This window comes from Puma concolor, chromosome C1 (assembly GCF_028749965.1).
Source record: "Puma concolor isolate L17-30 chromosome C1, mPumCon1.1.hap2, whole genome shotgun sequence".
NCBI classification, from domain to species: domain Eukaryota; kingdom Metazoa; phylum Chordata; class Mammalia; order Carnivora; family Felidae; genus Puma; species Puma concolor.
The window spans coordinates 201164625-201192562 of NC_141674.1; the positions used below are offsets into that span (position 1 = coordinate 201164625).

Consider the following 27938-nt stretch of genomic DNA (forward strand, 5'->3'; position numbering starts at 1 on the left):
GTACTGGATGCACCAACGCAGCAACATAGCATTGTGGTGCCAGGAATCCCTGGATTATCATGGTCACAGTAGCTTTGGGAAGGAAACATTACTGGACCTTTAGGAACCTTCTTTTTAAAAATTCACTTCCTCTTTAGTTGATTATTAAAATGGAGATAATCATACTTTCTGGAAAACATGATATATCTAAACTAAGTGTCCAAAATAAATGTACGTATTTCAAGACTAAAATCAGTCCGATGCCTGGATGTGAACACTTTTTGGAATTCCTAAAAGTTGGTGAACTTTGTGTACTTGTTTATAAAAAAGCTTACTTAAGATACATAAGGACGGATATAAAAATATAATAGTGAAAAAGCAAGAAGTTCCACTTACGGTTGAGATTTCAATTTAACTTCCTTTTTAGAAACAAGATCTGAATCATGGTTCCAGGGTACATTGTGATTTATAATTGGGAAAAAAATCTGTTTTTTTTTTTTCTTTTTTAGTGTGTCCTTTTAGTAAAAATGGTAAGAAGAGGTGATATTTGTTTTCATTCCCTAGTGTTTTTCCAATATTCTCTATAAAATGCACTGGTTGCTCCAAAAGTTCTGCATTCTTAATGTATATTTGAATTATTCATGACCATGACTGTATTCCCCAAAATCTTTTTACATTCCTTATGCTGACTATTTGGATGGGAAAACTGCTCAGATAAAAATAAGAATTGACCTGTACCTTTTCCCTTCTCTCAAACAGAAGTTTTAGAAAGTTTGAGAAAGTCAGGTTCACTTTTCTTTTTCTCAACATTTTTTTTTTTTAGTTCAGCTTGAAATGCTATAAGGAGGACTACTGAATATCAACACATTTTGAAAATAAAGGGGAAAACTACCTTCATAAAAATTTTAAGGAATAGGGACAGCAACAAAAACCAAAAGGAGAATGACAAAGATCAACATGAGCAAACAGGAAGCAAGAGAAAACAGAGACTGAATAATAAAGGAGAGCTGGAAAGAAAAACAGAAGAAGAGGTGATAGGAAACAAAGAAAATGTAAGTTAAGAGACAGAGGACACTTTGCCCATCTTCCCACATTCAGAGAAGGGTCCTAAAACTACTCCTTCAAATATTCTTTAAAGACCAAAGGAAAAAAGCTCATCCCCTTCCCAGCAAGCCTCTGGCTCAGCAAGTCTGCATTTGCTCAACAATAAAATGGCAGCTTCCAGACAAGGAACTACAGATGCTTCTCTCCTAATAGGACCTGTCCTTGATCAGGAAGTACCCGTGGTTACATGGTCACCACCCATTCCATATTACAGGAGTGGGGAGGTGGTCCCTTTCCTGTATGTGGCCTTGGTTTGCCTTTTTGTTGGGGTGAGAGATCAGGATATCATGTGGGCTTTGCTGTTCAACTGCCTACAAATTCCTCCCAGTTTTATTTTGCATTTACAAAATGTGGTGTGATAGCATATGTCCATTGCCACTGCACAAAAAACTATTGTCTTTAAGCTCTTAAAATGGAAACCACAAGGGGCACTTAGGTGGCTCAGTTCGTTAAGCATCCAACTTTGGCTCAGATCACGATCTCATGGTCTCTGGGTTCAAGCCCCACATGGGGCTCTGTACTGACAGCTCAGAGCCTGGAGCCTGCTTCAGATTCTGTATCTCCCTCTCTCTCTGCCCACTGCCCACTCATACTCTGTCTCTGTCTCTCAAAAATAAATAAACATTAATTTTTTTTTTAAATAGAAGAACAGATAGCTAAGGAAATTGTGTTATTTTTGTTTGTTTGTTTGTTTGTTTGTTTGTTTGTTTTTAATAGCTTAGCTTTCCCTCCATTGTTGCATATCTGTGTCTGTCCTTAAAAGAGAAAACACCCTACAAGCATCATAATGGCAATAAATTCATATCTTTCAGTGCTCACTCTAAACGTCAGTGGACTCAATGCTCCAATCAAAAGAAATAGGGTTACAGAATGGATAAGAAAACAAGATCCATCTATATGCTGTTTACAAGTGACCCACTTTAGACCTAAAGACAGCTTCAGATTGAAAATAAGGAGATGAAGAACCATCTATCATGCTAACGGGCAACAAAAGAAAGCTGGAGTAGTCATACTTATATCAGACAATCTAGACTTTAAAATAAAGACTGTAACAAGAGATGCAGAAGGGCATTATATCATAATCAAGGGGCCTATCCACCAAGAAGACCTAACAATTGTAAACATTTATGTGCCAACTGTGGAAGCACCTAAATATATAACTCAATTAATCACAAACATAAACTCATCGATAGTAATACCATAATAATAGGAGACGTCAACACCCCACTCACAGCAATGGACAGATCATCTAATCAAACAATCAATAAGGAAAACAGTGGCTTTGAATGACACACTGGACCAGAAGGACTTAACAGACACATTCAGAACATTTCATCCTAAAGCAGCAGAATATACATTCTTCTCCAGTGCACATGGAACATTCTCCAGAATAGACCATATCCTGGGACACAAATCAGGCCTAAGTAAGTACAAAAAGATCAAGATCATACCGTGCATATTTTCAAACCACAACGTGATGAAACTCGAAACCAACCACAAGAAAAAATATGGAAAGGTAACAAATACTTGGAGACTGAAGAACATCCTACTAAAGAATGAATGGGTTAATCAAGACGTTAAAGAGGAAATTAAAAAGTATATGGAAGCCAATGAAAATGATAACACCACAACCCAAAACCTCTGGGATGCAGCAAAGGCGGTCATAAGAGGAAAGCATATAGCAATCCAGGCCTTCCTAAAGAAAGAAGAAAGATGTCAGATACACAACCTAACCTTATGCCTTAAGGAGCTGGAAAAAGAACAGCAAACAAAACCCAAAAACAGCAGAAGACAGGAAATAATAAAGATTAGAGCAGAAATGAATGTTATCGAAACCAAAAAAACAGTAGAACAGATCAATGAAACCAGAAACTGGTTCTTTGAAAGAATTAACAAAATTGATAAACCACTAGCCAGTTTGATCAAAAACAAAAAGGAAAGGACCCAAATAAATAAAATCAAGAATGAAAGAGGAGAGATCACAACCAACATAGCAGAAATAAAAACAATAATAAGAGAATATTATGAGCAATTATATGCCAACAAATGGGCAATCTGGAAGAAATGGACAAATTCCTAGAAACATATACACTACCAAAACTGAAACAGGAAGAAATAGAAAATTTGAACAGACCCATAACCAGTAAGGAAATCGAATGAGTAATCAAAAATCTGCCAAAAAACAAGAGTACAGGGCCAGATGGCTTTCCAGGGGAATTCTACCCAACATGTAAGGAAGAGTTAACACCCATTCTCTTTTTTTTTTTTTTTTTTTATTTTTTTTTTTTTAATTTTTTTTTTTTCAACATTTATTTATTTTTGGGACAGAGAGAGACAGAGCATGAACGGGGGAGGGGCAGAGAGAGAGGGAGACACAGAATCCGAAACAGGCTCCAGGCTCTGAGCTGTCAGCCCAGAGCCCGACGCGGGGCTCGAACTCACGGACCGCGAGATCGTGACCTGGCTGAAGTCGGACGCTTAACCGACTGCGCCACCCAGGCGCCCCAACACCCATTCTCTTGAAGCTGTTCTAAAAAATAGAAATGGAAGGAAAACTTCCAAACTCTTTCTATGAATCCACCATTACCTTGATTCCAAAACCAGACAGAGACCCCACTAAAAAGGAGAACCATAGACCAATTTCCCTGATGAACATGGATGCAAAAATCCTCAACAAGATTATTAGCCAACTGGATCCAACAATACATTAAAAAAATTATTCACCATGACCAAGTGGGATTTATACCTGGGATGTAGGGCTGATTCAATATCTGCAAAACAATTAACATGATACATCACATCAATAAAAGAAAGAACAAGAACCATATGATCCTCTCAATAGATGCAGAGAAACCATTTGACAAAATAGAGCATCCTCTCTTGATAAAAACCCTCAAAAAAGTAGGGACAGAAGGAGCATATCTTGAGATCATAAATGCCATATATGAATGACCCAATGCTAATATCATCCTCAATGGGGAAAAACTGAGAGCTTTCCCCCTAAGGTCAGGAACAAGACAGGGATGTCCACTCTTGCCACTGTTATTCAACATAGTATTGGAAGTCTTAGCCTCTGTGATCAGACAACACAAAGAAATAAAAGGCATCCAAATCGGCCAGGAGGAGGTCAAACTTTCACTCTTTGCAGATGACATGACACCTTTTATGGAAAACCCAAAATATTCCACCAAAAAACTCCTAGAATTGATTCATGAATTCAGCAAAGTCGCAGGATATAAAATCAATGCACAGAAATCGGTTGCATTCCTATACACCAACAATGAAGCAACAGAAAGAGAAATCAAGGAATCGATCCCATTTACGTTGCACCAAAACCCATAAAATACCTAGGAATAAATCTAACCAAAGAGGTGAAAAATCTATACACTGAAAACTATAGAAAGCTTATGAAAGAAATTGAAGAAGACACACACACAAAAAAAAAAAAATGGAAAAAGATTCCATGCTCCTGGATAGGAAGAACAAATATTGTTAAAATATCGATACTACCCAAAGCGATCTACATATTCAATGCAATCCCTATCAAAATAACACCAACATTCTTCACAGAGCTAGAAAAATAATCCTAAAATTTGTATGGAAGAAGAAAAGATCCAGAATAGCCAAAGCAATCTTGAAAAAGAAAACCAAAGTGGGAGGCATCACAATCCCAGACTTCAAGCTATACTACAAAGCTGTAATCATCAAGACAGTATGGTGCTGGAACAGAAACAGACACTCAGATCAATGGAACAGAATAGAGATCCCAGACATGGACCCACAAACATATGGCCAACTAATCTTTGACAAAGCAGGAAAGACTATCCGATGGAATAAAGACAGTCTCTTCAGCAAGTGGTGCTGGGAGAACTGGACAGCGACATACAGAAGAATGAACCTGGGCCACTTTCTTACGCCATTCACAAAAGTAAACTCAAAATGGATGAAAGAACTCAATGTAAGACAGGAAGCCATCAAAATCCTCGAGGCAAAAACCTCTTTGATCTTGGCCACAGCAACGTCTTACTCAACACATCTCCAGAGGCAAGGGAAACAAAAGCAAAAAAGGACCTCATCAAAATAAAAAGCTTCGCACAGTGAAGGAAACAATCAGCAAAACTAAAAGGCAACTGACAGAATGGTAAAAGATATTTGCAAATGACATATCAGATAAAGGGTTAGTATCCAATATCTACACAGAACTTACCAAACTCAACACCCAAAAAACAAATAATCCAGTGAAGAAATGGGCAAAAGACATGAATAGACACTTCTCCAAAGAAGGCATCCAGATGGCCAACCGACACATGAAACAATGCTCAACATCACTCATCATCAGGGAAATACAAATCAAAACCACAGTGAGATACCACCTGACACCCTTCAGAATGGCTCACATTAACAACTCAGGCAACAACAGATGTTGGCGAGGATGTGGAGAAAGAGGATCTCTTTTGCATTGTTGGTGGCAATGAAAACTGGTGCAGCCACCCGGAAAACAGTATGGAGGTTCCTCAAAAAACTAAAAATAGAACTACCTTATGGCCCAGCAATTGCACTACTAGGCATTTATCCAAGGGATACAGGTGTGCTGTTTTGAAGGGACACATGCACCCCAATGTTTATAGCAGGACTATCAACAATAGCCAAAGTATGGAAAGAGCCCAAATGTCCATCAATGGATGGATGGATAAAGAAAATGTGTTGGGGCGCCTGGGTGGCGCAGTCGGTTAAGCGTCCGACTTCAGCCAGGTCACGATCTCGCGGTCCGGGAGTTCGAGCCCCGCGTCAGGCTCGGGGCTGATGGCTCGGAGCCTGGAGCCTGTTTCCGATTCTGTGTCTCCCTCTCTCTCTGCCCCTCCCCCGTTCATGCTCTGTCTCTCTCTGTCCAAAAATAAATAAATGTTGAAAAAAAAATTTTATAAAAAAAAATAAAATAAAATAAAATAAAAAAAGAAAATGTGGTATATATATATATATATATATATATATATATATATATATACACATAATGGAGTATTACTTGGCAATCAAAAAGAATGAAATCTTGCCATTTGCAACTATGGATGGAACTGGAGGGTATTATGCTAAGTGAAATTAGTCAGAGAAAGTAAAAAAAATCATATGACTTCACTCATATGAGGACTTTAAGAGACAAAACAGATGAACATAAGGGAAGGGAAACAAAAATAATATAAAAACAGGGAGGGGGACAAAACAGAAGTATGGAGAATAAACTGGGGGTTACTGGAGTGGTTGTGGGATGGGGAATGGGCTAAATGGGTAAGGGGCACTAAGAAATCTACTCCTGAAATAATTGTTGCACTATATGCTAACTAATTTGGATGTAAATTAAAAAATAATAATAATTTAAAAAAATACAAAAAAAAAAAAAAGAAAAAAGAGAAAACACTCAGGAATGGCATGGCAGACAACAATGTATAATCATGCACTATACCTACCATATTCATTGATTAATTCACCAATATTTATTAAACTCCCACTAACATAATGGAATAGTCAAATAAAGACCTGGGATTATAATACACTAATAATATTAGCTAGGTAAGGACATGTACAGGGGACAATAACACATGATAGGGTCTGCTAAAATGAGAGATATAATTTGTGTTTCTTATAGAGCAAGATCCTTGAATCACAACCTTAATATAAATACCTTGCTACCTTAAAATTTATCCTTTACCTTTCCACTAGACCAGTGGTTCTCAACTGGGGCCATTTTGGCCCCCCTCCCAGCAGATATTTGGCAATGATTAAAGACATAGTTTTTGGCTGTCACAACTAGAGGGCATGGTGCTATGGTCATCTAGTGGGTAAAGGGTAGGGATGCTGCTGACCATCCTATAATGATAGCACAACAAAGAATTATCTGGCCCCAAGTAGGAATAGTTCTGACATTGAGAAACCCTCCAACCCATTCCCACCCTCTATGATGAACTCAGGAGACTTAAAGATCCCATTCAAGAACTCCAAAAGCTTTGAGGAAGCCTCAGAGAATCTATCTCATACTGGGTATCTCTGGGAAGAATATTAAAGCAAATGCAAAACTTAGAAGCCCCCTGAATCCAGCACACAGGCTCACCTGAGTCCAGAAAATCCAACTCTCTAAGTGGGGCAAGAAAGCCTGAATTAAATTTGCAAGTGGCCCATGGTATCAGTTAACCACCTTTTCTGGGACCCAGACATTTGTACAGTACCATGGAGATGGCTAAGGGATTCTCCTCTATGATGCTGATGAAGTAGATTCTACCTCAGTGGCATTTATAGGTCCCTGTTTTGGAATGGAATTCAATAAAAGAAATATCTCAGACTCAAAATGTTAAATTTAAGATACTGGAAGGGAAACTAGGCCCAGAGTAGATTTTACGTCTTCTCAGACATGTCTACCAACAGTTACATTTGTGAAATGCCACATTTATAGATATCATCATAATGGTAGAATTTATGCACTCATACTGGATGTCTATTTCCTGTGAGTGGGGAAGATTACCTGTGTAGGTGGTATCCGTGTGCACCATGGTAAATTTTGTCTATAAAAAGAACTGCTTTCAGGGAAGCCACATATGGCAAGTCCTAGAAGGAAAATTCTGACATTCTTTTTTGCTTCCAAGGGTTAGTTAAACTTTTTATATTTTTTCCCTTTTGTCCCCAGAATGATCACACAGGTATATAGTGACACCTGGAAAGAAGATGTGAGATGTGCTCTAGGCCAATTCTGATCCCGGCTTCAGAAGACATTCATTATTGACTTTTAATTATAAATAAGGACACTGTATGGCAGTGAGACCCCCCGCAGTGACTTGACACAGCTTTCCTTCCTGGCTACCCCCAAGCTGATGTCATTCACAGGAAAATCTTAATTTTTTTCACTGTTTTCTTCAATTTCATTCTAACGTTCATTCTTTCAGGGCTGTCCGTGCTGCAGATACAATCCCTACCTGCCCATGTTTAAAATGGACATCTTTTCTAGGTGGACCACCAACCAATCGAACAATCTATACCAGTTAAGACGTTAAAATTTTTAAATGTCTTAATATGTTCCTCTGCCCTAGGATATTTTTATATGCTTAGGAGGGACTTTGGAGATACAATATATATCCGTACTAGTACCTATCCAGAAGCTGTTAAAGGCACTATGACAGGCAGATGAGGAAATGTCTTAGTGAGTAGATGTGTATAAGAAACATATAGAATATGAGGGAGATAACAGCACAGTATCTTTCAGGTGACACTACACAGATTATGTTCTACCTAGTCCTAGTCCTGAAACAAGTTGATTAATTTGGCAGCACTACAAGGGAAGTTATAAATTTTTCCATCACTATTTGCCTATTTTTCTAAGCTATGGAAGGGCCTCTATTTATTTCTCTCTTTCATTAAATTCTGGGATTCTTTCTCTATGGCCTAACTCAAACACAGCTTCCTCCAGTCCGGTATCCACCACTCTATCTGCCCTTAATGATCACACCCTTAAGGCCTCCGGAGAACCCTCCTGACATTGCCCTACCCAAACCTCTCTCTATTACAATCATATAGATATCTCCAAGATATATTCCAATATATCTTCCTAGATCCATATTCCTCAGGCAAAAACAATGTCTTCAAGTACCTGTTGTAACTATTCCCCTTTTGTTGTCTCATGTTCTGGGCCCAGTGAGACCCAAACAAACGCGCATCACATTTACCATGTAATATGGTAATTTACCTATTTGCCTGTCTCGCTCTTTCTCTCACTTGATTGTAAGTTTGTGTAGAGCATAGGATGTGCCTTATTCACGTTCATATCTGCAGTGAATTGCATCATCTCCAGCATGTGGTACGTATTCAATACATTCTTACTCAATAAATTAATAATTTTGCCTGCATGGCAGCTAAGATATCCTCCCACTTTGCTTTTTGAGAAATAAAATTTTAACCCTTTATTTTAACATGAACAAATGATTCTAAAATGATTACAACATAGCTATAAATTGCTCTGAAATTAATACAATGTGAAACCCATACATCTCACATCATCTGTACAGTCAAATGAGGACACATATCTGTTCTACTTCCACTTACCTTATATTCCCAATGATATCTTTAGGTCAATTTCTAAACACAACCATATTTTTTGGTACTAAACAAAAGCCTTGGCACTTTAAAATTATCCCTGAATAAGATACGATTAACTATGTTAAAAGTTCTGTAAAAGCCATTCAGTAGGAGCAGAGGTATGAGTTGGAAACCACGGGTCATAGAAGCGTGTTGGCATGACAGAGATAGGGAGCAAATCCATAGAAGCAATTCTCCCACATGATTTTTAGGAATGCTGAATCACTTCTCCAGATAATGACCCTGTGAGCCCTGGAGGATGATCTTCACATTCACCAGCTGTGTGAGCAATGGCACAGACAGGGGCCCCCACTGTTCTGATATATTCTTAGAGGCAGTGCAGAGGGAGGAAGGACCACAAGGGTAAGTCCCATGATGTTGAATCATCTGTTATACAAATGAGCAGGGGAACCATAAATGTAATGTTTCTTTTTCCAGACAGCTACTTAGAGTTGATGCTGAGTATAGTATTGGATTTTTATTTTAAAGCACATCATCCTAAAGATGATGCCTAAAAAAGTATGAATTTAATAACAGAGGGCTGGTGCCAGTGCAAAAACCTCAAACTACCTGGCGACTGGCGAGCAAGCAGTGACTGCAGTGTGATCACTACTTTCAGAAGAGCATTCTATTCAAATAAACATGGCGGGCGTCTTTTGATGAGGCCAAAGATGGCATTTTCTTCCCTTCACTTACAAAACAGAAAAAGACTATTTTGTTCCCTTAATGATGCTATGCTGGTGAATCTTCCTTTACCAAAGGGAAGCAATTTAGTGGAACCACTTACCCAGTTAGCCATGCCCCAGTTTCACTGCACGGCTGTATAAACCATAAAAGTTAATAGCATGGTGGGAAATATCATTAATGCAATTTTATTATTGTACATAATTTTCTAAATTAAGTTCCAATTATGTGGTAGTTTAGAGAAAATACTGAATATACAGCAATATACAGTTTGAGCCAGACAAAGTACCTGGGGGCTAGAATAAAACAAAAAAAGCAGATATGTCCATCTGCCTAGAGAATCATCAACAAAGGATAAAATAAAGCTGGACTTTAATCCTAGTTCTAAAACCAACTCAGTGGCTCATCTCAGGCAACTCTATGAGTGTGGCTCTATATGATATCACACAGAAAAATACTCTTTTTTAGGAAGGTATATTTATATAGTCTCAGATATTGTTCACAATTTCTCTCATTGTAACTTACTTCTTCATGAAAAAAAAAGGTATAAAGTTGATAGCCCCAGGAGAGCTGCAATTCATTTTGTAAATAAGGGACATTAATTTTTCCCATGTCCTCTCTAACCCTTGCTTCATGAAATGTCTATCGCAGGTACAACCCCTTCATGAAGATCAACCTGATTATCCCACCTGAAAGCTCTCTCTACTTTAAATATGGAGTGTCTTCCTTCAACATCTTTCTGGTACTTTTCATTGCACTCTCTCCCATTATAATGATGGGTTTAATACATTCCTTCCCCTATTAGAACATGGGCATGGATCATGCTTCATTAACCACTCACATGGGGACACACAGACCACCTGTGAACTAGTTGAACAACCAAGATGCCATGCTTCCATCCTTCCTCTACTCTGTTTACTAAGAGGGCATAGGCTCTAGTTAGCTTTTGGTCTCCCCACAGAGATAAGGCAACTAGTGTTAGTTGAGGTATGCACTTAGAACACACTGGCTTCATACACAATATGTCATGTCATCTCCCTGCTTACCAATTTCCAATGGCTTCTCATTATACTAAAAAAAAGATGCAAATCCCTTCCCTTTTTCTACATGTTCGATTCTGCATGTACATGTTTCCTGCATTTCTTTTCGACATATCCCCAACCCCTTGTATCATCTCTCACTATGTTTTACAAATATTAGCCAACTTTCTGTTCCTCTAAATGGTCAGGCTTATCCCCACCTGAGGATTCTTTGCTGTTTCTCTGCCTGGAATACTCTCTTCATATGCTGTTGCTGGTCTCTTCCTGTCTTTGCTGGTCTCTACCCAAATGCCACCTGTTAGCAGAGGCCTTCTCTTGCCACCCTATTCACTTCCCACCTTTCAACTTCTAGCTTATAGCCTGCTTTCTTTTCTTGCTAGCACAATTGTTATTAACATTAATTATGCTATTTATTTATTTATTTATTTATTTATTTATTTATTTATTCGATTGCTCATTTTTTTGCTTGCTTTTCCATTAGGATGCAAGTAACATACAGGATTTGTCTGATTCATTCTGTATCACAGTGCCTAGAATGATGTCTAGCACACAGAAATTTCTCAGTCATTATTTCTTGAATAAATTAATAGATGAATGAACATCATAATGTTTTAAGAATCAAGACTCATTAAATTATTGAAATAACAAAACCAATGTGAATTAACAACTCAACAATTGTGTGTTCTGAGTCATTTCCCATGGCAATTCTTGATATATTTTATGCTAAACAGCTTGCAGTTGCTCTCTCTTAAAGTATCAATCATGATGATAATGTTCATACAGATATGATGTTAGATACCAAGGAATTTAAATTAAAATTTCAGAACGAAATATCTCTGAGTAGGGATAAATATAATCTTTCTTTGAAAAACACTTCAAAATAATTTGTACCAGAATTATCTCATGGTTGACTCAGATTACAACTTTGTTTTCAGTTCTACAGACAGGTGGGCTCCTGGAGTCTCTTTAGGTTTAGAATCCCAAGAGAGAATATTGGGATTATAAATAGTCATGTTGTAAATGGTCTAGATTTCTTACCTTTATTCTTCAGCTGCCTCTCACACCATAAAACAGGACACACATGAGCCTCAATTAAAGGGTTTTATTGAATTAAGGATGCTTTCAACTTTATTACTTTGATTTCTAGACTTTTAATTTCCTGCATTTGCATCGCCTGGTTTCTGTTGCATCTAGAAATACCATATGGAGTAGTATAAATATGTCATTCTTCCAGGAGATAATGCCCCTAAATTGCCCTATATATGAAGCTTGTGATCAAATCTTAGGGCAATGTGTCACTGACAAATTGTCACTGACAAAACTTTGAGGGAAGTTAAGGAGGGCCTTGGCCACCCATCTTAGAAAGCAAAGTTTGGGTAACTCATCCAGAGTAGATTATGCTTACTCCCACATAAACATGGTAATACAAGCGTGTACTCAACTTGTTTGTTCATATTTAGATCACCACATTTGCAGATATAGAAAATAAAGTCATATATATAACCCTGGTTGTCCTGGATATTTCATAAGGAGATAAGATCTGATCTTTCAAAACAACTGAACACACTTGGGAAGTGCCCCTACCTGTCTTTAAATAGTGCATCATTAATTCCTTTCCTACGAAGCAGATCTTGCGGCCCATATGGTGTGTCTTTGCATTTAGAGTCTGTGTCACAGAGTAGGGTTTGCAGGAACGGGAAGAAGCCAGTACTAGGAAGGTTTCGAGGTGCAAGGTAACCTGAAATTAAAAAATAAAACAAAGCAAAAAACAATAATTACATCACTATGGCATTTGCCTGGGAAGGGAAAGAAGTGTAGTAACTGTGTTTTGTGAAATTACCTTCTGGATTATGACTGTCTGGGTCTACTATGTATCCAAAAGTGTAAAAATACATGTTGCCTTACAAATTTATTTCACTGGGACTTATTCTAAGGAAATAGCTGGAAGAATGTCTGCTAGAGTATTTTAAAAATAGATCACAGTATATCCATATGATAAAACACAATGTAGCTAATAAAAAGTTTGTCAAATAATACAGAAAATGTTTGTATCTTGCCAATTAAAATGAGTAGATCAGAAAATCACATGGCCAGAATAGTTGTAACCTCGAAAAAATATATAATTATATGTATTCTTAAAAATATGGAGGGATTTCCCGGGTGGCATATTTCACATGATTTTTATTTATCTTCTTTTAACTATATAGTAACTATTTTTTCTCACAGTGTACATATCTTCTTTTGTGATCAAAGTCATTATAAATGCAGCCAATCTTCCAGACGCTAGGAAGTATTTTTGGTTTAGCATAACAGCTAATTTAATTATCCTATACACGCAATATTTTTTCCTATTTAAAAATCCAATAATAATGGAATAAATAAATATCCCTAATATTAAGGTAACAGAAAACAAGAACTGTAAGAGTAAAGGGTTTTTGTAACCTTTAACATTTGCTTTATAAAATATGATGATAGCATACACATGTCAAGAAATAGGCAAACTGCAAACCACAAATCTTTCTGCAATTAGGTCTAATATCAAAACATTAGGTTGCTCTTTTGGGGGGGAATATGGAGACAATGAATTACCAAAAAAAAAAAGCAGGTTTCAAAACTATAAGAGTAATTCCAAACTGAAGACTAAAAAGCAAAACCTTAACTTCCTCATGAATCCATCAAAAAGGGTGTCAGTACAAGTATGTTTTCATTAAACATAAAAAGAAAGAGGAAAGGCTACAAAAAATAGTACGAGCCACTGGGCTAAGTATGCATTAGCAGAGAGAATAATAAATAGAAATTTGATCTAAGTAACTTAATACAGCTCTACATACAGAAAATTGGAAATAAAAGGGAATGGGTCATATGAAAGTTGGCCAGAAGTAAAGAGGGAAAAAAAAGAAGAGAGACTGGAAGATGTTGCTCTGTTGACTTTGAAGATGAAGAAGAAACCAAAAGCCAGGGAAAGCAGGTGACCTCTAGATGCTAGATAAGGCAAAGACACAGTCTCCTAGAGCCCCCAGAAGGAATGAAGCCCTGCCAATACCTTAATTTTTAACCCACTAAGACTAAATTTTAGACTTCTGATCTCCAGAACAATAAAATAATAAGTTGGTGGAGGTTTTTTAAAACTGAAGTATCGTTGACATACAGTATTACATTAGGTTCAGGTGTACAACATGGTGATTAAACATTTATATACACTATGAAATGATCACCATGGTAAGTCTAGTTAGCATCTGTCACCACACAAAGTTGTTGTATCATTGACTATATTTCCTATACTGCACTTTACATCCCCATGACTTATATATTTTATAACTGGAAGTTAGCACCTCTTAATCCCCTTCTCCTATTTTGCCCATCTCCCAACCCCACCTCAAATAAGTTGGTGGTGTGTTTAAGTCATTAAGTTTGTGGTGATTCTTTACAGCAGCCGTAGGAAACTAATCCATGAAATAACACTGGTATGAATTAAAGTTTTGGAAATTCAGAAGAAATTGGAGAGAACTTAAATCCACCAAAGTATTCACCACTACCTTCTAAGCAGCATCTCTTTCTGACACCGAAAAGACCTGTGTCTCTCCTAACATTAAACCCAAGTGAATCTGGAGTGAACCTTCAATGCTTTCATTGTAGCACAATTCCCTGAATGAGCTAGAGAGTAGCAGTCAAACTGCCTGTTAACTTTTCACATCACCCCTCTACATCAAAATTCTACCACAGTGGATACGTAGAGCAAGACCTTGGAAAAGCTGCAGTGAAACTTCACCATTAACAGCGATCGGCCCTGTTACACAGATCCCAACAGCAGCCACTCTCTCCGAGTGTGGGTCTGCAAATGGTTTTATTCCTATCTGATCTCAAACACGTGCAGTGGATCCTTTGAATGGAAAGCAGATGGCAGGGCAACAGGAGCAGATGACTGCTTCGCTGTATGCCATTTATCAAGGTGATGGTGTGGCTGAGCTGGACAGTGCTGGAAACAACAGTTCGTGAGAAACCAGATCACAACAGGAAGAGAAGGAAAAAACAGGAAAGGACATCATGGGAAGAAGATCTGAAAAGAGGTGGCACATGACGTCCAGTTTTAGTTTCTCTGGCATTGATCATAACCTTCAAATATTAGAGGAATTTGGAAGCATTTAAACCCACAACATTCCTCACTGTGATTATTATAGATATACTTTATAGAAAAATTCATCCCAGAGGTTCTTTAAAAACTTTTTAAAGGCCCCCACGTGTCCAAAGTGCAGTTGATCATGCTTCACACAGACTTTTTGATAACATATTTAACCTGTTATAATGGGTTCATGCAAATCAGGAATTGGTTTAAGTGTATACACATTTTAGTTAACACAGTGCCATGCGCAGAATGGACTGCCTGTATAATTTATTTTGCCATTACCTTTTAACTCGGAACCATACCCTCATTAAGATAAGGAAGGGTCTGTTGCAACAACTGATTTATTTAAGCATCCACTTATTCACCATAATAAGGTAGGCATGTGACATATATTTATGTCATTTATCCTTCTTTGACATCCATTATATAGTTTCTCATACACATCAACGTCTCACATAATCTGGAGATCCTCTAAAACTAACAAGTCAGAATTAAATATAATTAAAATTGAGTATTTTTCTTATGGGTAAAAATGGATTTTTTTCCTGTCTCCTTACCATTTCGGTTACATGTGTGCAAGGAGGTAACCACGCAGAGCAAAGGTGGAATGAACCAGCACACGTTTTAAAGATCTGCTAATTCTAAATTGAACTCAATTCTATTCTGAAGGTGTCTCTGGCACTTTCAGGTTCCAAAATTATGTTTCTCTTTATATCTGTAAATGTCAGGATGCGGGGAAAAAGAGAAACATTTCTCTATCCCTCACAGAACTTTTGTGCAGCAAACACAGAGCATGAAAAATTAGGGCTAATAACTGGCTACTCACATTCACAGCTAGGGTATAGATTTAAGGACACGAGTAGAGGAAGGTTATAACTATGCAAACCACAGCACCACTTTTAAGTCAATAAATAAATAAATAAGTAAGTAAGCAAGTAAGTAAAACAGATCTAAGGGTTTGGGGATGGAGGGCTTAGGCAGGATAAATTCCTTGGTATCATGAGCCCCAAAGGTCTCACACTTAGGACAACATTTATGACTATCTCCAGGAGAAAACCTATCAATGAACGTGCAATTCCATGGAGAAATTGGAGCCAGAAGACTCCGGTATAGTCTAGGAGTGAGGTTGGTGAGTGGTCAACAAGATCTCAATTCACTTATAGTTTCGTTTCTCAGGGGCTCCATGCAGAGGCAGTGAGGTGGGGAGAGGTTATTCTCATAAAATGGATGCAGTCAACATTATCAACACAGTCCAATAATAATATTGACAGATCCCAATGTTATTTCAGGGAGTTGAATAGACCAAACTACAAAACATTTTTAGGAACAAACCACCAAATAGCTAAGTTTTAACTAAATCAGATTCAGTTTTTGTTGTTTTAAGAATAAAACTTGCATTATAAAAAGATCCAGTTCAAGATCCACTTAAGAAAAAAAAAAAAAAAAAGAGGGGCTCCTGGGTGGCTCAGTCAATTAAGCATCCGACTTTGGCTCAGGTCATGATCTTGCAGTTCACCGGTTTGAGTGTGCTGACAGCTCAGAGTCTAGGGCCTGCTTCGGAATCTCCCTCTCTCTCTGCCCCTCCCCTGCTCACTCTCCCTCTCTCTCTTAAAAATAAATAAACATTAAAAAAATTTTTAATAAAAAATAAAAAATAAAAGAATTTTTAAAAATTGTGATATCAACCCATACATCTAGGTTTATCTAAAACGGGGATCAAGTTTGGTTTTCCCTTCCTTTCTTCACAAAATTCCTTATTCAGAACAACATTAGTGTGATATAAGGTAATGATTCGAGCAGTGGTTCTCAAAGTGCAGTTCCTGGACCAACAGCATCAGCATCACCTGGAAACTTACTAGAAATAAAAACTTGAGATCTCACCTTAGATCTACTTAATCAGAAACTCTGGGGATAAGGTTCAGCGATCCTTCTTTTAACATGCCCTCTAGGTAATTCTGATGCACAACACTACAATTTGCCAACAGTATAGACTACAAACTTTTCCAGAAGGGTCAGATAGTGAATATTTTTATCTGTAAGACATAACTGTCTCCATCACAATTACTCAACTCTTGTCATTGTAGACTAGAAGCAGCCATAGACAGTGTGTACATTAATAAGCCTGATTGTATTCCAATAAAGTTTTACTTATTTAAAAAAAAAAAAAAAGAGGCAACAGACTGGATTTGGCCCACAGGCTCTAGTTTGCTGACCCCTGGGGGATGACAGCTTACACTTGTCCTTCTCCCTCTCCTGCCTTGCTCACTTCTTATTTTCACATCTTCCCCATCCTTCTTTTTCTCTTCCTTCATCTCATCTAATTTACTTAATATCCCTCAATATCCCCTTTCCTCCATTTCTTAATCTTTTGTTCTCTCCTTCCCACTGACCACCCCCTCTTTGGACTCAATTTCCAACTCTTCTCTCTTTTTCTCCAGCTACTCCCTTCACCTACTGCTGTATCTCTTTACTGACTGGTAGAGCCAAGAATGCCCATTTCCCTCAATATCTTCCCTTACTTCTTTCCCCCCCCCTTTTTTTTTTTACCTCCACAGAAGGGTTTTCACCCACTTCCATTATAAATTCAGGACCACACTGCTTGTTGGCTCTATCCACAGAAGTGCTGTTTTCTATTTATTGTATTAGTTAAGAAAGAAATGTCACAGTCTTTTCAATAATGAAGCTACTTCCATTTGACATCATTAGGCTTAGGAAGCATTCTGTAGGCTACCTTGGTGACATTTGTAAATATTGTAATAATGGTAGATATTGGAGAACTTCCACTGTGCTTCTTTGTGTTTTCCTCAAGCAGGTCAGAACCCAACCTAGATGGTATTTTGTGTTTCCAGGTGAAAGGAATTTGGTCTTTACCCCCCGTAAAGAGATGAATGATGAATCTTGGAAGGGAATTCTGACTTTTTAAAATATGAAGTTATTCATTTGGGGTGTTCCATTTTTCTTAACTTTTTACATACAGGGTCACATTAGCAGAATACTTATTAGGCTTTTTGACCAATTAAATGATAAGTCTCCTCAAGAAACACCACAACAAGAAATTCTCATCATGATAAGAATACCAAATGAGACAAGTGTATCTAGATACAACACCTATAAACAATCAAATAACCAGGTAAGAATAAAGAAAACATGGGAAAGGAAAGGAATCTCAGAAGTATGTTTGTAATAATTAAAGTAAACCTTTTTTTTTTTTTCAACGTTTTTTTTAATTTTATTTTTGGGACAGAGAGAGACAGAGCATGAACGGGGGAGGGGCAGAGAGAGAGGGAGACACAGAATGGGAAACAGGCTCCAGGCTCTGAGCCACCAGCCCAGAGCCTGACGCGGGGCTCGAACTCCCGGACCGCGAGATCGTGATCTGGCTGAAGTCGGACGCTCAACCGACTGCGCCACCCCGTCGCCCCTAAAGTAAACCTTTTTATTCTTCCTGTAGTTTTTCAGCAAATTTGTTCTCAGTAGCATTTTAAAAGACATAATTAAAATTATAAATGACATAAACCTGGCTTTTTAAATTATTTTATGACATTAAGTCAAGAATGCATAGCATTGTCCTTTTTCTTTATGCATTTTCCATTTGGGGCAAGAGCTGTTCCCTGAGGGGAGATGTCTTGTTCCCTCAACCATCATCAGGTAAACTCAAATACACTGGCTCTTCCTGATTCTAGTCTCTCTGAATAGGGCTTTTTTTTTTTTTTTTTTTTGAATCTTTGTGGCCCAGAGAGACCTTAGCCTAGGATTAAATACTTATATGACTTTGAATCTTCAGGTAGAGTCACTAGTTCAATAAAAATGCACTTTTTGAGAGACTAGATAAAGAATAAGCTACTTGAAAGAAAGAAAAATCCTTACATAGTTATAGCACAAAGCTTGACATGGTGCAAGCAATTATTAACTATATGAATGAATGAATGAATAAATGAAAGAATGAGTGAATTCCTGAAGGTCACAGGAAAACTGCATGATTGAGGACTTTAACATAATATACATTTATCTTTATTATTTAAGGGCAAAATTTCAAATTTTATCCCATATTATGAGTTCAATGGATAAACAATGGATACAATAAGTTCAATTAATAGTAAGTACAATGGATAATATTGCATTATATCCCTTATAAAATGGATAAATATTGATAAAACCAGTAACATTTATTGTTATAAGCTCTTTAGATCTCAGTTTCTTTGAAAATCTAGCTATTACACATTGGCATCTATAATATCAACCACTGAAATTATTATTCATAAAAAGAATCCATCCATCATTTATTCAGTGTAAATTTACTGAACAGACACTGTGGGTCTGGCCCTGAGTAAGGTGCCAAGTATAGTTCATTCTTCTATCTTTTTAAATAAGAGATATTACTTAAATGTTTTAAAAATATATCTCCAGGGACGCCTGGGTGGCTCAGTCAGTTAAGTGTCCAACTCTTGGTTTCACCTCAGGTCATGATCTCAGAGTTTGTGGGTTCAAGCCCCACATTGGGCTTTGTGCTGACAGTGCAGTGCCTGCTTGGGATTCTCTCTCTGCACCCCACCCTGCTCACTCGCTCTGTCCCTTCTCAAAAATAAATAAATAAACTTAAAAAAAATAATTAAAAAATATATTATCGGGGCGCCTGGGTGGCTCAGTCAGTTGAGCGTCCGACTTCGGCTCAGGTCATGATCTCACGGTCCGTGAGTTCGAGCCCCGCGTCAGGCTCTGTGCAGAGCCTGGAGCCTGCTTTGGATTCTGTGTCTCCCTCTCTCTCTGCCCCTCCCCTGTTCATGCTCTGTCTCTCTCTGTCTCAAAAATAAATAAATGTTAAAAAAAAAAAAATTAAAAAAAAGAAAAGAAAAAAAAATATATTATCTCCAGGTTGTGTGTGTGTGTGTGTGTGTGTGTGTGTGCGCGAGAGAGCGAGAGAGAGAGAGAGGGGGGGAAGAGAGGGAGAAAGAGACACAGAAAGAAACAGAGAGAGTATCTGTTTTCAAAGGTCATCACACTTTTATTATGTAAAAATGCCTATATGGAGTCATTTTTTTCCTAAATTGCCAGAAATATTATGTATAAAAATGGCATATATTTGAAAATAAATAGTAAAACATTGGTAAGAAAAATAAATTCATGTTTTTTGGAAAAATTAAACAATCATTTTATATAAGCCCCATGGCAATCCCATAGGATAAGCAGGGCAAGCGTTATACCCATTTTGCAGATAATCTCAGAGAGATCAAGCAATTTGCTTATGGTCACATGAAAAGGTAAGTAGCAGAGATGGACCCAAAACTGCGTGATATATGATGATAATGAAAGCAACATTCTGTTCAGTTAAGTTTCAGTATATGTTGGAGGGAGGAGATTGAGAATTTGAAAAACAGGTACTACTTCTGGTTTTGATTTTGATTCATTAAATCACCAGGTGTAAATTAACCTCTCCATGTCTCTATTTCCACATCTACCAAATGGAGGATAATGGGCCTTGCCACCTCACAGGGCACAAGGAAGATTAATTAGATAAAGCTTGTGTAAGGCAATAGGAACACACTGGAGAGGGAAGGCCGCGTGGAATCCTGAGTTACTATTGCTCATCAGATTGCTGTTGCGACATTTGTCTAATTTACTGTGCAGTGACCAGATCTCTCATCTCTGTGTCTTGAACCAATGAATGGTTAGGAGTATTGCATAATGTGTTTCTCTCCCTAGTAATTCATAATATGTACCTGTATCGACTGGAGCAGTGCTTCAATTACTGCCTGCTCACTGGGTGTGGTGCCATGATACATTCTTTCTAATTCTCCCCAGGCAAGTCTTACTTCATCATACAAGTGTTTTTCCAAGTTCAAATCCACTGGCAAAAAGGTAGACTGTTTCTGGCAGTGAGAGCTGAGGGAAGATCCTTAATCCTTAAAGCAGTGGGTAAGAAGTTCTTATACTCAAAAGGTTGCCACAGAGAACAAGAACAATCTTTGGGTCATTTGAGATGGTGTCCCACGTGCTGGGATCTTTCCCACATTCCTCACAGTTGTCTCTGACTACCACAGTCAACAGGTTTTGAAATGTACAAAAAGTGTTCCAAGGAAGATAATTTGGGGACTCTGGGCTATGACATTGCAGGTGCCATAGGAGGTGAGAAAGATTCTTGCCGTTTTTATATATTTGGCATGTTACTATCACTATTTTTTAAGAAAAAGGGATGTGGCACTTTGGACTTGGAACCTTGCTATCTCTTTGGATGTTACCTATTTGATTCTAACATACACAGTTGAACTGATGGCCAGAACAAAGGGCTCTATAGCTCACATTCCTTGGTTTCTAGAAGAGAACATGCCTCCTTCCTTTCTGAAGGTTAAGGAGACCCTGTTGGGTGATGGGTTCCAAAGATCATGGTTTGATTTATTCAAACAGTAAACAAAATGATTCCACTCAAGGCTAGGAAACATAACTGTAACACATACATGCTAGATAATAAATTCCCACATGGATTGGATCAGAGTTCAAAAATACTCACTAATATTATTAAAAATATTCTCACATGGCAAGGAATGTTGAGTTCAATGGCTCTTCTTGAGTGAGCTGGGTCCATTTGTCTTATTAAACAGAACTAACAGTAACCAATTGAGACTTGTCTTTCAGTAACAAAGATTCACAATTGCATTTTTAAAAATCTTCCTTGCCATGGCCACTTACAAACAGAATCTTGGCAACTGTTTTATTTCCTTCTAAATCTAAAGTTAAAAGAAAGATGAACCCTAGATCCTTGTTCCATTGTAGAACAGTCTTCCTATAAAACCCAGTCTCCTAATACTTCCTAGATATGGCCAACCAGGAAAGTACCCTACGGTCTGTGGGCAGGGCTGATATGAAGCTGGGTCCACATAGATATGGCTGGGTTGATTGGTAGTATCAAGAAGACTTGATGCCAGTGGGGAGAGAGCCACTGTCCTGCACCCCATAGGTCACAGACTCCCTTGAGACACTGCCCTCTTCCACAGATCCAGCAATATCAGTGAACACCTGGTAAAGGGTGGGGGCATTTCCTCCAGTGTCACCACATCTATTCTGATTTGTCAGGGAAGTGTTTCACTAATTATTACCCACAGTGATATCACTCAGACATCTAGGTAGTTAACTCACAAAACCTGCACTTGGGGATGAACTGAAGAATTGATTCTTCTCCCATCATGATGGTCTCTGACATGATGCTGGGGTTGGGGGGGCGGTGTAGGAGGTGGGAGAGCATCAGCATTTCTACAAACCAGGTTCTGGGGCCAAATGAGTTTAGGAAACTAAGCTCTATCTCCTATTCTGGGAAATCCAGAATACATTTGCATACTAAAGATTCTGAGAGGTTTTGCAGTAAGAAACCTGAATAACTTTGGTTAATTCTACATTTCCACAAATGTGAGTACAGAATACTTTTCATTCTTTTTCTTCCTGTTTTTAAGATTCCTGGGAATGAACATTCTATAGGGCACACTTTGGGAAACAGTGCCTTCACCCATGCTCTCACAAATTCCCAACTGAAAAGGTATCTTGAACTGGAAATTTACTTATTTATTTTTTCTTCAGGAGGGAACTTTTTACATAAGGAAACAGGTTGGCTTTGAGTCTTGATGTTCTAGGACTTACTTGTAAACTCCCACCTCACTAACTTGGCTTAAATATAGTAATTCAGCAAGCACCTTAGTGTTTATTTGTGAAAGTCCATTACAATTGTGCAACACTATTTGTGGGAGTCGTTCAGCAAAACTTGTCTAAGACATTGCTTGGGGAAGGGAATTTCATTCCAGAAGGATTTGGGGAAGCTTATAAAAGTACACACTCTATAATGGGAAAACATAAGGTAATGAAGAAATCAGAATGAGAGCAAACAAGTATAGGAAAGAATAAAACCAGCACAATAATAAGTGCCAAAGGTATGTGTGTTATTAGAGGCTGGATGCAAATTTGAATCTGAGTGTCCTAAGGAACTACAGAAACAATCATTCAGAGTGTCCAAAAATAAAATAAAACTAAATATATGTATTGGGAGAAACACAGCTTTTCCTATATAGAGAAAAATCATGGTTGTCAGGCCCCAAGAGCTTCAGTGGGTCTTAGTGTATTTGCTCCCACCCAGAAAAGGAGCACCAATAAAAGTGATCACCATCCCAGTGACCCATCTTGAATGGGAAGTGTGTGACCTGTCCTGAAGGCATTTTCCCTAGGAGGCAAGAGTAGGGAGAAACTGAGTTGTTGTTCTCCCTTTACCACTTGTAAAGGGGTCCACTGCCAAGTCAGGGCACCATGATCATGGGATGGTGTACAAAATATTGAGCAATACAGTGTTCTACAAAGTTGTTTGGGAGTTAGCCAGAAAAACATCCTCTTTAACTTGTCTCCCAAATATTTGCCTTTTTGATAACTGGGCTAAGTTATGAGTTGTTTCCAGGAGCTACATATTGGCAGAAATTATAGGAATTACTCTAGTGAGTGAAGCACCAGGCAGCAGGAGCAAGAGTTAAAAAGCATCCTTCTAATCCTAGCTTTGCAAATGATTTATTATGCAACCACGACCCTCTACCTTGAGTCATTTCCTCACTTATGCAGGAAACATAAATCTGGACTGCCCATCCATCACAACTATTACAAGTAGAAGACTCTCCTGTAAAAGGAGATTTAGTCGGGTTGAAGTATTAAGCACTTATCATAAGATGAAAATTATGTTTGGAAATTAAAATGTGATCTCAGTAACCCATTAAGAGTAATGATATGGAGAAAAGAATTTCAGTAATTACCCCTATAAAGGTATGTTACTAACAACTATTTTTTTCATTTGGAAATCTGACTCAGTTATCACAGAGAATTATATGTGTTGTAGAGTAAAAATAAAAGCCAGTGAAATACATTGCTGGGATCATTGTGTAGAAAAAAAAAAAGAAAGTCCTATAAACACAGGGGCTTATAAATGTCTTTAATTCAACAGATGGTCTATTCGCTTGGGAAGAAAAGGGTCTAGTTTGGGATCCTATCACTCCTCAACAGCTCATATAGTATTTATGCCTTAGTATTCGTATTCTGTCTATTTACAAATGATACGTGTGACAACCTGCCAGTGGAAAATGTATGTCACAACCTTTTCTTTCAAGTAGCGCTGTTGACAGGTAGCAACCTCATCTTCTTGTCAGACTTGACTTTCTCCTAAACCAAACATTTTCTTACCAAGACCTCTGCCAATCACAAAGAGACAATTTAAATGACCTGTGGCTTGCTCTGTAACCAGAACATATTACTGGCCTTCTCTCTCCCTCCACATAGAACCACTTTTCATCAAAGCTACTCATTAGGAAAACAGAAAGAACAAAAGAAGGAAAGAAAATAGAGAAAAATCCCTGAGGGGCATTTTCCTCAATTGTGGAGAAAAAAAATGCAAATATAGCATTAGTATTTTCTGTTTTCTTTTTCTAAGAAAAAAAAATGTTCTTTTTTTTTCTAAAAGGGAAATATTTCAAAAAAATACAAATAGAAAACTCCAGATTCCATTTGCCTATTGGATTGGCAAAAGTTTAAAAAGTCTGACAATAACAAGTGTTGGGAAGGATATGCAGCAGTGGGGATTGCCATCCCATAGCGGGGAAAAGATAAGTTAGTACAGTCGCTGTGGAATGTATTTGACCATATTCAACAAAGTTTAAAATGTGAATAGCTATAGGCATATGCCCCAAAGACATGTGCACACATGCACAAAGAGACATATTTATTTTTTAAAATTTTTTTTTTCAACGTTTATTTTTATTTTTGGGACAGAGAGAGACAGAGCATGAACGGGGGAGGAGCAGAGAGAGAGGGAGACACAGAATCGGAAACAGGCTCCAGGCTCTGAGCCATCAGCCCAGAGCCTGATGCGGGGCTCGAATTCACGGACCGCGAGATCGTGACCTGGCTGAAGTCGGACGCTTAACCGACTGCGCCACCCAGGCGCCCCTGAGACATATTTAAAACAATCACCACAGTACTATTGGAAATAACTGAAAAATAACCTAGGTGCTCATCCAAAGACCATGGATAAATAGATTGTGATATACCTATGCATATAATATGTATACTCCATGAACTCACTGAAGCTGCATAAATCAGTGGAGATAAACTGACAAAATGCCATGCTGAACAATAACATAGTGGTCAGTCTAAAAAACATGATGCAAAAGGATGCCAGGTTGGGGTACTATTTCTATAAAGTTTAAAAACCTGTGGTCAAAGGTGCAAATTTCCAGCTATAAGATAAATAAGTCCTGGGCACTTAACATATAGCATGGTGACTATGGTTAACAATACTGTATTTTATATTTGAAAAGTGCAAAGTGAATGGATCTTAAAAGTTCTCATCATGAGAAAAAAAATTGTAACCATATTAAGTAATGGATATTAGCTGAACTTACTGGGATTGTTTCACAATATATACACATATCAAATCATTATGTTGTATATCTGAAACATGTTATATGTCAATTATATCTCAATAAAACTGGAAAAAAGTCAGTTATACTAGAAGACATAAAAAGTAAAAGAAGAAGATAAAGAACCACTTGATAAACTACATAGCAAAGAAATTATCAAAAGCATGTTCTGCAAAAAATCATAGAATTATCCCTGATTTCCTCACAGCACCCATTTCAGAACAAACCTCTACTTCCTAGGTCCCACCTCAAGTTATTACCCAAAGTGCAACGCCTATAATAGGCTCCTTCAAACACCCTCTTACAGAGACACTCCACAGTTCCTCACAGGGGGCACTCTCCCTAGCTGCACAGAGTAATAAACACAACTTATTTAACACCAGAAACAAAACTGAATAAAATCCAAGGGGCATCTGGGTGGCTCAGTCATTTAAGCATCTGACTCTTCATTTCTGCTCAGGTCATGATCTAAGGGTTCATGAGTTCAAGCCCCGCATCAGGCTCTGTGCTGTCATCCCTGCTTGGGATTCTGTGTCTCCCTCTCTCTCTGTCCCTCCTCGGCTCACTCTCTCCCTCAAAAGTAAATAAATTAACATTAAGCAAATTTGGAAATCACAGAATTTTTTTTTAAACCAGCAGTATAATATTATGTAATGTAGTTAGGTAGATAAATATATAGTAAAAATTAAAAAACAAGCATGGGAATGTTATACACCAAATAAATGATAATGATGTCCTTCAGGAAGGGAAGGATGGATGCAGGCAGGCAGGAGAGAAATCAATCTGAGTGGTTTACACAGGGGCCTCACTGCTACTTTAATGTTTGATTTGTTTTATACAAACAAAACAATTCTGAAAGAAATACGGCTAAAAAATGTTAGGGTTTGATAAAGTTAGGTAGTGGATACATGAATGTTTGTGCTGTTTTTATGATTGTCAATGTGTTTGAAATAGCACACACTGTTCTTTTTAAAGATAATACAGATCTTCCTCTACTTATGATGGGGCTACATCCCTACAAGCCCATCCTAAGTTGAAAATATAATAAGTCAACAATGCATTGAATACAGCTAGCCAGCAAACATCATTGCTTTGCCTATTTTGAAATAAATTGTTGAGTATGTCATGCAATTTATTGAATACTGTACTGAAAGTGAAAACCAGAACCGTTGTATGGATACAGAATGGTTAAGTGTATCGGTTGTTTACCCTCATGATGCGCGGCTTACAGGGAGCTGTGGCAGGCTGCTGGTGCCCAGCACCATGAGACAGGATCCTATGGCATATTGCTAGCCTGGGAAAAAGGTCAAAATTTAAAATTCGAAGTATAGTTTCTACTGAATGCATATTGCTTTCACACCATCGTAAAGGTGAAAAATCATTAAGTCAAATCTTCATAAGTTGAGAACTGTCTTTATACTGGAATTACATTAAACTTTAGGAAGTTTTAGTTACTGAAATATCAGAGAAAGTTCATTATAATGTAATCTAACCTACAAGCCAGTCCAAGAATAGCTTTATAACAATACTCTCTGGATCGATAAATTCCATTCACTTTAAAAAAATTTTTTTTTCTCTTTGAGAGAGAGAGAGAGAGAGAGAAAGCACAAGAAGGGAGAGGGGCAGAGGGAGAAAGAGCAAGAATCCTAAGCAGGCTCCATCATGGAGCCTGACACGGGGCTCGATCCCCTGACCCTGGGATCATGACCTTAGTCAAAATTGAGAGTTGGACACCTAACCAACTGAGGCACTCACCATTCATTCAGTTTTTGTAAATGTTGTAACTCATTAATCTATTTTTTAAAAATCCATTGTCCTCCTTGCCCATTTATTAAGATCCTAGCTGAGAGTCTCTCTTCCTGAGAGGCAGGGCTAATTCAGAACTCATTAAATGCACGACTCCAAACTATTCATTATACATTACCTCCATCTCCTCTCCATTGAGCATCATCTGCTATTGTGTTTACCCCATTACTGAGCTTAATTAAGTCCTTCAAGAGTTTCTCGTAATCTTCCAAACTTGTTGTTGGCAAATATGTACCACTTATTTGCACTGCTTCTGAATTGTTAATAAATACGTTTTTAAATTGTTTCTGGGCTTCTAAAAGTCATCACACTGTTCTAACTGATTGTCACGCTCTCACTTTAAATATTTGCTTATTCCAACTTGTTTTTGGAACTATCCAGGATCTAACCTTTTATCCACCAGTAAGTTATGCCTCAACTTATTTAAAGGAACCTTCATTCAGAGCCTTGTGGGAAGATCACAACAAAGTGCCAATCACTGGCTTATCTAACTACAAATACTCAGTTAATTATTTCAAGGAGTTTCAGCAATGTTCAGAATGAACTGCCTGGTTTTTTTTTTTTTTTTTCCTGCTAAAGGAAAAATTTGCTCACAACTAATGTGAATTCCCAGGATCTCTCTTCTCACATTTTAAAAACAGGTTAGCCATTAGC

At 37.8% G+C, this 27938-nt stretch overlaps 1 protein-coding gene across 1 annotated transcript in view; it reads right to left on the reverse strand.

Moving 5' to 3' along the window:
* ABCA12 (ATP binding cassette subfamily A member 12) overlaps positions 1 to 27938 on the reverse strand; it is a 188754-nt gene that overhangs the window by 114257 nt on the left and 46559 nt on the right. Inside the window, exon 3 of the mRNA XM_086719559.1 lies at positions 12507 to 12660. Coding sequence (XP_086575685.1) covers positions 12507 to 12660 — 154 coding nt within the window. The remainder of the gene's footprint in view (positions 1 to 12506; positions 12661 to 27938) is intronic.